The sequence below is a fragment of the Anolis carolinensis genome, chromosome 1 (assembly GCF_035594765.1).
Source record: "Anolis carolinensis isolate JA03-04 chromosome 1, rAnoCar3.1.pri, whole genome shotgun sequence".
NCBI lineage: Eukaryota > Metazoa > Chordata > Lepidosauria > Squamata > Dactyloidae > Anolis > Anolis carolinensis.
The window spans coordinates 131036767-131051860 of NC_085841.1; the positions used below are offsets into that span (position 1 = coordinate 131036767).

Genomic DNA, 15094 nt, shown 5'->3' on the forward strand with positions numbered 1-15094 from the left:
TTCTTGTTTCTGTGTCTGATAGTTACCGTTTGTTTGTAAATGTTGTTGTATAGATTATTCTTTAACCTCATTTGCCATAACTAGACAAAACCATGGCTATGCAGTTAAGGAAAGATATGCAAAGCATTTAAGCTATTTGGATGGTTAATAGGGGGAAGATTACTGAGATTTTAAAAATTTCAAAATACCCAAATATATGTCAGTTGTTGGAACTTTTAATTTTATTCCTAATGACAAAAAACCTTATTATATGCAAGTAGTACAACAAAAAACCTAAAAAAATTTATAAAATGCAGGTTCCGTTCCGTCCCAGTGTCAACTGTTTTCCTGAGGCACTTTATCTCATTCCTCAGTTGAGAATAACTTGATTGTTTATCCCATCCGAGCCTCCCACTACATGCTGCACTTTATCCATCTACCTCACCTATGGGTTTTACAATTTCCACGCCTCGCACTTTGGCCCAGTTCGCCCTCGATTAAATTTTTGTACTGTTTTTATACTCAGTTTTACTATGTTGCCATTATTAAGCCTTGTTTTACTATATTATTGTATCATTATTTTTACCGTATGCTGTTGTGTGTCTTGTATCTATTTTATTTTGTTTTACTGTAATTGTTTGGGCTTGGCCCCATGTTAGTCGCCCCAAGTCCCTTCGGGGAAATGGAGGCGGGGTATAAAAATAAAGTTGTTGTTGTTGTTATTATTGCTAATGTTATTGACTGCTGTGTGTATTGTAAAACCTTATTCTCATATCCCTCTGGATGGTAAGCATATAATAAGATCAGAATTATTTTATTATCTGCATCAAGAAGTACTAGGCATAATTTCCATGCTGTCAGTTTGGTGAGTAACACTATAGGGACGCACCCTCTGTAGCTACTGGTTGTTCATGACTAAAGAGCAAAGTTCATTCAAATGTTGTGTGCTATGGAATAATGCTGTTGCTCCCCTTTTGCTAATGTAGGGAGGCTACTTCCATCATCACATGCTCTGAACAATCTTTTCAATCTGAAAATGTCAATTCTGTACAGCACAGTCAAGTAACATTTCTATCTTCCATGCTTTTGTATGTTGTTTAAACTGATTTTTGAATCCCTCACTGTTGACCATTTTTCCAAAGGAGCCAAATCAATTCACACATGCCTTATTTTGTGATTAAAAGCTTCTGTTGGCTATGTGTTTTGCCAGACGTTTGGCTTTGTATAAACCGGAAAGTGTTTTAGCCCAACTTATTTATTTTAATTTGCTAACATAACATTTCCGAGTACAATTTTCTATTATATTTTTTTTCTGTGTGACCATGGTGAGCTCTGAAAATTGTGGACTAACATTTTAAATAATTATATTTATGTATTCATCCTAAATATAAAAAAAAACTTCCTTGATACAGCAAAAAAGTTTGATGATATTACTTTTTACAACTGTAACTCCCATAACCTTCCTGTCAGCATGATTGATGACTATATTGCCATAACTGGGAAGCATTGCACTGAATGGTTCAGTCTAAACTGCTTTGCTCCACAACATTCATTCAAATTGTTATTGGCCATCCTCACCTTCCTCCTTTCATTTAATTCAGTCTACTGAGATGTCTTTTCAAGGGGTGCACACACGGAATGGCTTTGTCCCTGTTTATGTATAAGGAAGCAATTCATCAATTTTTACAATTTCTTGAGATGTGAATAACAGCAAAACATTCAAGTTTCTGTCCTGCAGTGGAAAGAGATATTCCTGATCACAGCTTTTCCTGTCCTTGATTGACACTTAAGCAAGGTGGTTGTTTATGGGTATTTTGTGGAGGGGAAATACTGCACATTTTCTTTCCTTGTCTGGCGTCTATAGCAGCATGTAGCTGGGCAGCAATATCTTTTTACTGAAAAGTACCTTTGGACTTTCTCCAGCCATTGACCCTATGGTGCAAGGATTCTGTTTTAATCTTCTCGTGATTTAAAACAGGCCAACGAAAGGTCAAAGACTGATCTTCTCAGAGATCTAAACATGGAGTTATTTCATGTCTGCAATTTAATCACCAGCTACAGGAAGTGAAAAGCTGCTATTTCCTATGTGGTACTTCATATTAAATATATTGTGGGCTATTATTTATATATTTTAAAGCAGCATATTTCTTATGCTTAATGTCCTTAAAACACTGGTCAAGGACCAAATATTATATTTTGTTGTTTCATTTAAACTTGACATTTTATAATTGAACTATTTTGGAGCCTTGGAGCCTTTAGAAAGGAGAGGAATTTGAGCTCATAGGTCATACAGTACCATATTTTTATATTGCCCGAGGAATGACATAGTGCAAATTAATTATTTCAGTTGGATTTGTTCAGCTGTGCATTTATAGACCTAAAATGAAGAAGAGCATATATTTATATTCTCCGATATGTGCAGAACCGGCCCGAGGTAATTTAAAATGATACGCAAAAAATAAAATAAAAAAATCCACCCCCCGCTCTGCGGGAGGCGTGGCCATGCACCCTGACCATGCACCTCCAGACTGCGGGAGGCAGGGCCAGGGAGCGCAGCGTGGGAGGCGGGGCCAGGGTGCGGGGCCAGGTCTTGATAGCGCCCCCAGAACATGGTGCCCAACGTGGTGGCGTAGTCGGCGTCCAGTGTTGAGCTAGGCCTGGATATGTGGCAGTATTCCTTACGTTGTGTCAAATAAGTCGAGTGGCAGAGTCGAGCCCTTGTGTCCATACTATCCAGATCTTTGCTTTTCTTTTGTGGCAATAATTTAAAAAGATAGTTTAAAATGTATTAGCCTCGGGGTCTGTGCCTAGTTTTCTGGTGCTATACAAATTATGATGTAAAATAAAATAAAATAGCTTGGTTTTCATGTTGGTGATGATTCAGTTGAGGAAATCCCTTTGAAAGCATATGCTTATTTGTTTAACTTTGGATTACTTTTGTACGTATAATGTGATGCTGTTTGGTACATTAGGTTAACTTTCAGTGAAGTCTCTTGTGTGAATGTTTTGCAGTTTCACTTCCTTTTGCCTGGATGTATTTTGAAGAAGTGGCATAGGTTTATGTGAGGAAACTTCCTTTTTAGTTCTCCACAATTTCTTGGATCAAATGCTTTGACTGAGTATTCCTTCACGGCAGGGGATTGGGCTGGATGAGCCTTGTAATGTTTTCCAACTTTTTGCTTCTATGATTCTATGAAATCAGTGCCTTTATGCAAGTTTTAGTCCAGAAATGTTTTTTTTTTGGTCCTACTAATGGCTGGGTAATGAAAAGAATTAATGTTCTTATCTCTTTAACATAATAATGATCAGACTTGTCTTATCATTGCATCACTTCATCCATATGAGTTATTCTGATATTTTCCCCAGATTTATTAATGAACTTTGAACACATTTATTTTAGGCAAAAAAATAAACAAAGAAACGTGATACACTTTTACAGAACAAGGTGACTGTTGTCAGACTATATTCTCTCTTGTATTGAATGGCAACACCTTCTTCACTTTCTGAGATCTTACATGTTTTCTTATAAGTCCTTCTTTTCCAATCATTATCATCATCACCATCAGCTGCTATTTAATCTATTTTCAAATTATGTGAGCAAAAGTAGCTCAGCATTTCAGGGAGTCACAACAGTAGAAATATCTGTGGGTGTGGTTTAAAAAATGAGAATCTCCCATGCTCAGTGGCTGCAATACAATAAAGTATTTAGTGTATCTTGTAAAATAATTGAAAAATGACGTAATCATGCACAGTAGGAAATAACGGACTGTTTTTGGCAGGCTTTGTGTTTTTCTTCACCATGATGCCATTTCACATAAATACATTCAATGCAGCATAGCAGACATCCACAGGAAAGCCTCAAGCTAACCTTAACTAATCTGAACATTTTCGTCCTAACCTCCCCCATGCACTGATTAAACCTAGATACTTTCTAGCATGTACACTTAATATAGTAGCACATCTCATCACTACATTTTTTGGTATACTACATTTTGTGGTACATTATCCTGGTAAGATAGAAACAGCAATTTTAGAGAACATATTTTTTTAATCGTGCCTGACAGCGAATTAAGAACATACTGCAAGTTGCTTCTGGTGTGAGAGAATCAGCCGTTTACAAAGACGTTGCCCAGGGGATGCCCGGATGTGTTACTATCCTATGGGAGGCCAGATAGGCCTGACAGATAGGAGCTCATTCCATCTCACGGATTCAAACCACCGACCTTCAGGTCAGCAGTTCAGCCGGCTCAAGGGTTTAACCCATTATGCCACAAGTAGATAAAATTGTAAGACAGGACATTTGTGAATGAAGTGTAAATTTGAATAATTTCTTATTCAGAAAATAGATATTAGGTATTTTTCTCATCCCATGTGAATGAATACAGGAGCTGTTCTGGAGTGGTGTGGTGAGCACGTGTAGGATCTCTATAAAAATCCCCTCCCCAACTGAGCCAAGCCATTCTGGGCTAGGATACCGAGCAGAGAGGGTGGTTCGCGCGCGCTGGGAAGCTGCTTGCTTGCTTGGGGGAGAGAGGGCTAAGTGACTGGGGGTAGAGTGTCTGTTGTTGCTGGTTCGATATTGTGTTTTTTTTAATGGTTTTTTTTGGGGGGGGGGGGAAATTGGCTTGGGGCTTGTGGCAGAGTCCTTGCTGTGGCTTTAGGGAATTTTTATTTTCCAAAGGACGTCTGCGTTCCTGCAAGTGCAGAGCTTGGGGTGCTTTACTTTTCTACTCCAGAGGGAGTCCCTTTGCCTTTCTGTTTTCTTTTTTGGAATTTAGCAATCACCACATCAGCCCTTCTTTGCAATCCTGAAAAGGGGGGGGGGGACTTGAAAATAATAGTTTCCAAAGGATGTCTGCGTTCCTGCAAGTGCATTGCTTACCTCCCGCTCCGTTTGTAATCCCAAGCCCCCGGGCTGAGTGTTATTGCAGCAATCACAAAGACACACATTGTTTTCAAACCTAAAGGGTACATTGGAAGAAATAGTTTCCAAAGGACGTGGGGCACCCGCCAAGGCATTGCTTCCCTCACGCTCCATTTCTATTCCCAAGCCTTGGGCTGAGTTTTATTTCTGCAATCACAAAGTCAGACATTAATTTGATTCAATAGAGGGTCCACAGCAATTTATAGTTTCCAAAGGACGTGGGCACTCCTGCCAAGGCATTGCTTCCCTCACACTCCATTTCTATTCCCAAGCCTTGGGCTGAGTTTTATTTCTGCAATCACAAAGTCAGACATTGATTTGATTCAATAGAGGGTCCACAGCAATTTATAGTTTCCAAAGGACGTGGGCACTCCTGTCAAGGCATTGCTTGGCGTGTGCTGCATTTCTAATCCAAAGTCCTCAGCCAGAGTTTCATTTTTACAATCACAAGGTCAGCCAGTGGCACCATTGATCAAAAGGTTCAAAGGCAATTTATAGTTTCCAAAGGACAGTGGCATTCCTGCCAAGGCATTGCTTGGCGTGTGCTGCGTTTCTAATCCAAAGTCTACACAAGTAGAAGAGGGACTTTTACAGTGATAAGAACCCAATTGAACAGGAAATAAGACTTTCAAACCAGGAACAGGTTTCTTCAAATATTGAAAAATATTGTATTATAAAAAGTTATGAAAATTCACCAAAAATCATAGGAGACAGGAAACGTTCTGCAATTTGTTGAGCAAAGAGTGTTGAATGTGATCTCCCACTGTACCAAATTTGATGAGGATATCTCAAGAAATGAGGGTGGGAGAGCCCTGTAAAAGTCCCCCCCGGTTTCCTTTTTTTTTTGGCGATTGCGCATGCGCGTCCGCCATTTTAGAAACATTAAGAATCATTACGAATTTTCGGAAATATCCGAAAATTTTGGGTGAAAAATTCGGAAATAATTTCTATATCGAAGCGCCAGCACCCCCTACTTTAGAAACGAGAATTGAAACATTTTTTCCATCGATCGGACAAGCCTAGTTGCTATGGACCTGGTGGCACCTATGGTCTTACTATCATCTTGACCCACAACGTTGATGCCTGGTTGAGTAGGACATCATGTTTTTGCTTTTGAAAATTTTGTTACCCTAATTTAATCCACATGCAAATAGTTTTAGGACTGAAATGCCAAATTACACATACCTATATAAAGAATTATTCACACGATTTTTAAAGAGTTATCTTCTAAACTGTTCCTTAGTCCTGACTTTCAATTACCGAATTCCTGCAGGATTCTACATAAGAAAAGGCCTAAATACAACATCCTGTCAATGTGGCATAAATATCCTCATGTGGATTTAGGCTATGCCCCCCTGACTTACTGTGAGCCCCTTAAAGCTGTTGTGCGCAGGTAATTCTATACTTTGTAGAAACCCGACAGAATTGGAGAAGTAGCTGACTGTGCAGTGATTACAGTAGCTCTGAAAACTCTTGGAAGATCATGGCAGATCTTTGTGTTGATGTCTTCCATTTGTGTTGGGCTATGAAGGAGGTAGCTAGATACTTCTCTGATTCTGGCTGCTTGCTGCCAAGTATGAAATAGCCATTACAGTACAGTATTTACGGTACACAGTATCCAGAAAATGAATACCATCACAGTATCTGAAAAAAGGACATCCACATGTCATGTCAGTGTATCCCTAACTGAAACCCAGCTCTTATATAATTTTTATTGCTAGTTATTAATTCTAGAAATGCACTCATAAGAATTTCTCAAGCCATGTTTGGTAGAATTACAGGATTCTGCCAGTTAGTTACATCCTCTCTAAATAAGGTCAGGCATGTGCAGTGGCAAGGTGGCAATCCCTTTTCGCAATCTGGAAGTTTGAACATCTTGTTTATTCTGCAATTTAAAAACAATCAAAGACTTTAGTAGTCTACAAAATCTTATCATGATTGGTTGTCACATATAATATATTTTTATCTTTGAACCCATTTTGTTCCTGTAAAATATTTCTTTGATTTATGAAGAAAGTGTAAAAAATAGATGCATTAAGGCAGGGAAAATAAAAGATTTGCTTCTGAAACCAAAGAAGCTTATACGATTATACCTTTGCACTCAAATAACCTCTAGTTTGCAGTACTATTATTCAGCACTCTGTACCCAAGTTTACCCCATGTCTTGCTATTTTTCCTTTCTGTAAATGCTAGCCTAAGATTTCTAGCTAGAATTCTGAATCCCACCACCCACAGTGGAATTCACTTGCAGAAACTTTGGCCATTTTTAGACTTTAGGACTATTAATCTTGGTGTTCTTTTGTGGTTCACTCTTTTCAAAGATCATCTCTCTAAAAATAACTTTTATAAAGAAATCCTGGGTAATATTTATAATTTCCAGAAGAAATATATCACTTTTTTATGGATCCAGAAAAAAGTTTCTGCTACTTTACTAACATAAATTCTAGAACTACATTGAAAGAGGTTCAAATATCTTTTTACTTTCCCTTTCAGTTAGGGAGATAAAGGCTAAAAGCTACACTGGGATTTTCTCTTCTTGCGAATAGCTGCGATGTCATTCCTGCAAGAGGCCATCGGCATTACAGTTTAATGCTGAGGCAGTGATGTTTGCTTAAGAGGATTGGTGGCCAGAAATAAGCCTTAGTGTCTAATCAGACACAGGCCCAGCCTGGGCAGAATGCCACCACATTTATTGCGTGTGCATTTCTCATAAGCAAAATGGCTCCGTCCTGAGGACGGGAGAGCACTTGGAAAGATATGAGGGTCTAAACCGGCAGTCTGGAAATGATGCCTGTTTGTGTAAGGGAAGTGAAATGACAGGGTCTGTGTGGGGCTGTGATATTCTCTGAGATAAATGGGGAATGTCTGTGGTTGTGTCAGGGCTGAGAAAGAGGAACAGTGTTTGGATCCTGCCAGAGCTCCCTTGAGTCCTGCAAAACAGTCCCCTGGAAGAAAATACTTCAGGAGGAAACCAAGAAAGAAACAAACAGATGGACAGGAGACTGAAAAGCTTAAGGAAAATGAAGGACAGATTCAAATCAAAACAAGGAATCCTGAAGAAGAAACAGCAGCCCATCCTAAAGAGGTGGTACAGGGTGCGTCCGTTCTACAGAAGGCTTTGGTGGATGGAACTGATCCTCTTGTGAGTACTGGAGTTACCATTGATCTTGTTAAAGCAAAACTGCCGAGTGGAGTAAGCTATGATTCTTGCACCGGGGATGGCATTTGTATTAGTAGCAGAAAGGCTATCAAAACAGAAGAAAAAGACAGTTACTTAACGAATGAACTAGAAAAGAGTCCAGAAAAAGGTCAGTCCGCACAACAGAATGGATGTTCTCATGATAGGATCCAAAGAAAGTTAACATTCCAGGAAAAGCAAGAAGTCCCTCATTTTGAAAAAGAATCCAGCTCATACTTTGTGCTAAGCAAACAGGATGAAGAAAATGCATTCAACAATGCTCCCTCCGGAAATGCTGGTAATGCAACAAAATGGGAAAATAGTTACAGTCTCCAGCTACCTGAACTTCACATTGAAACCCATCCACAGCAAGGACTTTCTAATACTGGATCTTCATTTTTCTCAGTGGAAAATGCAGCTTATAGTGTTTTACCAAGCAGAAACAAGGTAAATATTGTACAGCACTAGAATAATATAGGAGCAGGGTCAAAAAAAACGTGGGGGAGGGAATTTGAGCAAAAATCCATTTATACTGAACTTTTGTTACATTGACTAACTTAATACATGCTACCCTAAGGATTTCACAAGTAGTTTCTAAAATAACAAACTAGATTTGTTTGGGTTGCTTTTTTCTCCACACTGAATATTTAATGATGTTAAAAATAATATATTTATAACATTTTCTCCCAGTTAGAATTTGCAACCAATTAACACTGTGTTGTATGTGGTTTTAAGTAAAGCCATATGAGTCACAATATGGGAGCATCTGCAGGTTCTCATCATGTTTAGCCTACCAAGGATTCCTACTGTGAGGCAGTTATTGTTTCCATTAAGGTCCTCCCATATAAATTGTATGATGTGAGGGTCTGTGAGCAATTTCTACTGCTGACACTATTTCTCTCACATAACTGAAGTAGAAACCTGCTATTTTCTCTGAAGGCCATGAGGTCTTCTAAATGTGCATAGTCTTTGCTGCTCCTTTTCACAATGGAACACTCCATTAGGTATGGTTGATGTGTTTCTTCAAGTCGTTTTTGACATATGGTGACCCTAAGGGGTTTTTTAGTCAAGAGGGAGTTTACATTTTTTTCTTTTTTTGAGACTGAGAGAGTATGGCTTGCCCAAGGTTTCCATGGCCAAGTGGGAATTTAAACTCCTGTTTCCCGAGCCAGTCCAGCGCTCAAACCACTACACACTGGCTCTCTTACTATTAGGTATACTATGTGCAATAATTAGATGAGGTTAATTTCTATTATCTTAAATACAGTGTTCCCTCACTTATTGCGGGGGGTTAGGTTCCTGGACCACCCGCAATAAGTGAAAATCTGAAGTAGGGACACTATATTTATTTTAATATTTACACGTTATTTTAGTAGTTATACACTCTTTTAAGTCTTTATCGACCAATCGTGTGTTGATAAATCGCCTCCTCCTCCTCCTATTGCTGCTTGGGCTCCTTTTCTCTCGTTTTGGCTTCTGCTTCCTCCCTTCCTTAGGCTGTAAATTGTAATTTTTTAGAGTTTATTGAAAAACCGCAAAACAGCGAATCCGCAAAAAGTGAAGTAGTGAAAGAACACTGTATTCCCAAATTTTTTGAGTGGGTGTACACTTAAGAATATTTTTAACAAGTATGTATTTTCAATGTTTGGAAAATGTTTCTTGGCCACAAGAGCAGCCAAGTGTCATCTTGCACCCTTTAGAGCTAAAAATGTTTTTGTTGGACAATATTGGTGCTTTATCCAGGTCAGGTGTATATGTGCATGTGTGTGTTTATCAATATATCATTGTCCCTCCGCATTTGTGGTTTTGATTTTTGTGGATTTGATTATTCACAGATTTGATGGAAATGTTCTCTCTAGTTCCTCCAGTCTGATTATATTGTCAACTTCCCCCAGTCTTGCTGAAGGACCTAGAGATTTCAAGAGAGAACATCGGTTTAGGAATGTTTACATCCTCAAGTGTAATTCTGTGGTCAGCTGCCAGTGGAATTCAACCATAGAGTTGTCCTAGAAGACCAATAAATCCCTAAAGATATTCTCTCAGTAAAAAAACAAAAACAATTTTTATTCATGTTTTTTTCCACTTTTACTGGGTTCTATATTCCTAACCCCAAGAAATGTGAAGGGCTGACTATAGTTTAGATACAGTGAACATGGCTAGAAACGGAAGTATAGAAAGTGAGATCAGTGGAAATTTAAATGGAGAAAGTACTTCTATTCCTTTAGAAGTTTCAGTCAAATGTGTGAACTGGGGTATGGATTCTTATGCTGCACATGGGAATTCATTCACATAGTGTTAGATGATTGTATTAGTCTTCCATTTTGTGAATAGCCAGTGTCAATTATGAAATTGTTTCTCATATTTCCATCCTTATTTGTCTACATCTTATCCCATTCTTCTCTTTCTTCCGGCCCTCTATCTACTGCTGAGTTTCCTTTCACATTTCTGGTATTTCCTGGAATCCTTCTAATTTTAGTATTTCTGCTTACTGCATTCCTGCTTTTACTTGGACTCAGATTATTTTCATATTTGTTTAAAACATTTCTGGCCCATCGTTCTGGAAACAAGACAATTTAAATTACAAAAGATATGAAACTACCAGTGTTGGTTTTCACTGGAAATTTTTCTCATGACAGAGATGAGTTTGTGTTTTAAAGGAAGGGCTATCCTGTTTATAGATGCCTAAATTCCTGTTAGAAAGTTTGCTTTTTGGGTTTCAAACATTTGTGGGTAAAGCTGTAATGACTCAAGGTGCATCTACATCGTAGATTAATGCAGTTTGATACTACTTTAATTACCATGGTTCAATCCAATGGAATCCTGAGATGTGTCATTTGATGAGGCACCAGCATTCTTTGGCAGAGAAGGCTAATGACTTTGTAAAACTACAACTCCTATGAGCCCATAACATTGAGCCACAGCAGTTAAAGTGGGGCCAAGCTGCATTGATTCTACAGTGTAGATTCCTTCTTGGCAAGAGAAAAACATTATTTGCCTTGCTTCGGGGTGCTCTGAGCGTAACCTTTTTAAGGCGATCTTCAAGTGCTAACATCAGGGTGTGTTGGGGTTGAACTTTGGCTCAGTTTCACCTGAGGTTGGCTGTAGCAACTTGTAAATCTTTTACAGTAATCAGGTGGGAGAGTGAGCACTTACTACATTTCTTCACCTACATTTCAAATACCTCTGATGTAGCTTCTTGGCAGGGACTAGATGGCCCATGAGGTCTCTTCCAACTCTATGATTCTATGAAAACACTTCCTGAGTGCTCATGGCATGTGATCAGCTACTCTTATCAGTATGTAAAGCATTTTATTGCAAGTGAGGTGCTCTGCTTGTCATTTTGTGTGAGGGAAGATAATCAGGACAAACAGTAAAACTGTATAATTCTAATTGACATATGATCCTGTACAGCACACCTGAAATGAGCAATTATCAGAAACCTTTGAGCAGGATCTGCCAGTCTCAAGATCATAAGTGTTATCATGTGCTCTCTCGATTATGATATTAAATTTTATTTATTTATTATTAAATTTACATTACACCTTTCTTCCATGATGGGATTCAAAGTAAGTTACACTAACTTTAAAAATTCAAGCTAAAACAAATGTTAAAAAAGAAATAAATTACATTATTTAAAATCACAATTAAAACCCTTTAAAACACTTAAAATGTATTTTCCAGTAAAGGTTAAAAAATACAGCACAACACTGGACACCTACACATAGAGAAACACACACACACACACACTACTTTTCCATAACTAAATTTCAAGAGGCCTGGGTGTATTAAAACATCCTCATCTGCCAACAGAAAGAAACATGAATGACTTGAAGTAGCCTATTCAAAGGCATTCTGCATTTCCAGAAGGGCTTGTTTCTTTTTCAGATCACAGTCAGGTCAATCCTCTGCTATGTCATTCTGATATTAGGTTACTTTAAAGAACAAGAAAGACAAAAGGGATTTCACTAACATTATTTTCCATTTTTATTGCTTTTGTTGAATTTAAGGGATGATGGTGGGGATTTAGTGAGGAGTCTGTTTCATCAAAGTTAAAAGCTCAAGTTACCTGTAGCCAGTGCAGCTCAGATTATTGGTGGGTATAGTTCCCATTGGGGCCTCCAGTACTGCAGCGTGTTAAAGCACTGAGCTGCTGAAATTGCGGACCAAAAGGTCACAGGTTCGAATCCAGGGAGTGAAATGAGTGCCCAGCTTCTGCCAACTTAGCAGTTTGAAAACATGCAAATGTGAGTAGATCAATAGGTACTACTCCAGCGGGAAGGTAACGGTGTTCCATGCAGTCATGCCAGCCACATGACCTTGGAGGTGTCTACGGACAATGCCAGCTCTTCGGCTTAGAAATAGAGATGAGCACCAACGCCTAGAGTTGGACACGACTAGACTTAATGTCAGACGAAAACCTTTACCTTTACCTATAGTTCCCATTATTCCCTTTATTTATTTACGCTATTTCTATCCTGCCTTTCTCTACCCCAAAGGGGGCTCAAGGTGGCTTTACAGAAAAGGAAGCTATTTGATGCCTTGACAACAATACAGCATTAAAAAAACATTTAAAAGAGTAATAGAATACAAATAAAACAATTAAAAAGATTTAAAAACGACATAATCATAATTGATCACATAATCCACAAGCATAAACCAGGCCATTCCTATAGTCATAACATATCATTCCAAATCTGTTTGTTTATTGCATAGGTTCTCCAAAGGCTTGGTCGCAGAGCCACGTTTTTACTTTCTTGCGGAAGATCAGGAGGAAGGGGGCTAATCTAATATCCCTGGGGCGGGAGTTCCAAAGCCGAGGGGCCACCAGTGAGAAGGCCCTATCTCTCGTCCCCACCAATCACGCCTGCAAAGAAGGTGGGATCGAGAGCAGGGCCACCCCAGATGATTTAAATATGATCTTAAACTATGATCTTAAACTACTTTCCTCCCTCATAAGCTTTTTGACACTGAGGGAGGTATAATGAATACTTTGATTATTTTCCATCCATGCCAGGATTCAAGGCATAATTCAAAGATATAAGGAAAGGAAAAAATTGCTTGTGAAGTAAGCTGGTGCAACATGTGTCTTTCTCACTGTGTCCTTATTAGTGGGAAACCTTTCCCAGGCTGAATGAGGATGTGAGTGCGTCATCTGAAGTCATGGTTGAAAAAAAATAAATTCCCTAGCATTGACAATTAGTTGTCTGGGAGGATTCAGGGCTATAAACCTCAGGAGAAGTATTTTACAATGGACAAGAGTTGGGTGAGAACTGGATGAAAGTTTGTCAGTAGGAAGGAGGATAGAGTAAGGTCATTATTGTGAGATCTGGACCAATAAACCAAATGAGTGATAATTTATTATCTGCAGCACCAATTCTAGTCAATAGGTTTGGGGAAAGAGTGTTTTCATCCCATGATTCTGCCTCGAAACCTTGAGTCTCCGCACTGTGGTAGAAATGAAGAAGTAAGCAGTAAGGGTCTTGATCCTCATGGGTTTCTCCTATCTAGCCTAACATGTATCTTGGTTGCTTGGAACTATGATCCAGAAACGTCGGCTTTTAAACTTGTGATGTGACACCAAAGTACTGAAACTGAGGTGATAGTCAATAAACTTTATATTAGGTATGACTCTTGTAAGCCGGAAGTCGAACTGGGTTCAAAGTATACAAGGTGGCAAGGTTCAGTTTGAGACAATGATGCGTTGGCAAAGTTGAAATTAAGCAGACCGCGGTCAGGATTAGAAAAACTGGTTATTCAGATCAAAGATGACAGAAAGTGGCCTGGGAATCTGAACACACTTACAACTTCATCATACGGGCTAATTTGCTGTTGTACACCGCTTCCTCTCCCCTTTTGCCACAGAGCCTGTTATACGACGTACATCTACTTCCAGTGGAGCTCTGTGTCATAAGGAGAGAGGAAGCAGCGTACCTGCTGCTGTGGCAACACAGGAGGTTTTCCGTGTTGCATTGCAACAGTGGGGGGAAGATGGGCAGTGGGTGCTTCCTCCAATTGGATAAGGCCAAAAGTAAGTTGGGCGATGTATGGTGATGGGTTACCCACACACCTAGCCAGGACCCCATGGATTCTCTACGATGCATTGTGAGTCCCAATGTGATAAGGTCCTCTACATAGTTGGCTTCCTTGAAATTTTCCCCTGCCACAACTCGCAGATCTCTCTCTCACACCAGTAGGTGTGTGTGTGTGTATTTTATGAGTATGTGTATGAGAACCAACATGGCATATTGATTTAGCATGAGAGCTGAACAGAGTTTGAATCCCTGTTCAACCCTTAAAATCCACTAGATGAGCTGGAGCAGGTCACGCTCTCTTAGCCCCAGAGACAGACAGAGGCAAACACCTTTTGAAAAAATATTTCCAGGAAAACCCTGTAAGTCAAAAGTTCCAGGATATGGCCTTTGCATGTCTTGGAAAGAAGGGAAAAGTTGACTTTAAGGATGCTGCAAGGGGAACTAGTTAAGGAACTTATATGGGCAAGCATAATAGGGTATAGGTATCATAGTGACCAGCAATGGAAATCTATGGTGGTGGGTTCACTGGTGAGGGGGTGGAGGAACTGTATTGTCTACTCTGTTTGTTACTGTCTCTGTATGTTGCGTGCTCTCTTTGTGAATGTATATCACTGTTTTCCCTCTTTTATTAATAGTTAAAAAAATAAAAATTATATATAAAAAAGAAGTTAATGGAAACACACATACACTTGCCTTCCTTCCCCAAATGTATATAGCCTTAGCAATATTCTGGAATTTCTTTTCTAATTTTGCAACTCTGTGCTTCAAGAATACAAGCAGTGCATTGCTGCATAGGATCAACAGTTTGAACACTTTACATAAAATTGTCACTCTGATAGATCATTATTAAAGGTACTTAGCCTTCAAATGATCACTATAGATATGATAAACTGTTAAAAAGTATATACATTTTTAGTACTCCCCTCTCTCCCTCCCTCCCTCTCTTCCTCTCCCACCCATAGATAAGTGTGGATACTCTCT

The 15094-nt window shown here is 39.0% G+C and overlaps 1 protein-coding gene across 20 annotated transcripts in view; it reads left to right on the plus strand.

Moving 5' to 3' along the window:
- dst (dystonin) overlaps nt 1-15094 on the plus strand; it is a 448648-nt gene that overhangs the window by 183831 nt on the left and 249723 nt on the right. The window contains exon 1 of one of the 20 annotated variants that reach the window (XM_062982439.1): nt 7506-8528. The exons of the other annotated variants lie outside the window; for them this stretch is intronic. Coding sequence (XP_062838509.1) covers nt 7758-8528 — 771 coding nt within the window. The 5' untranslated portion in view covers nt 7506-7757. Of the gene's footprint in view, nt 1-7505; nt 8529-15094 lie in introns of those variants that run through there. 20 annotated transcript variants of the gene reach the window in all.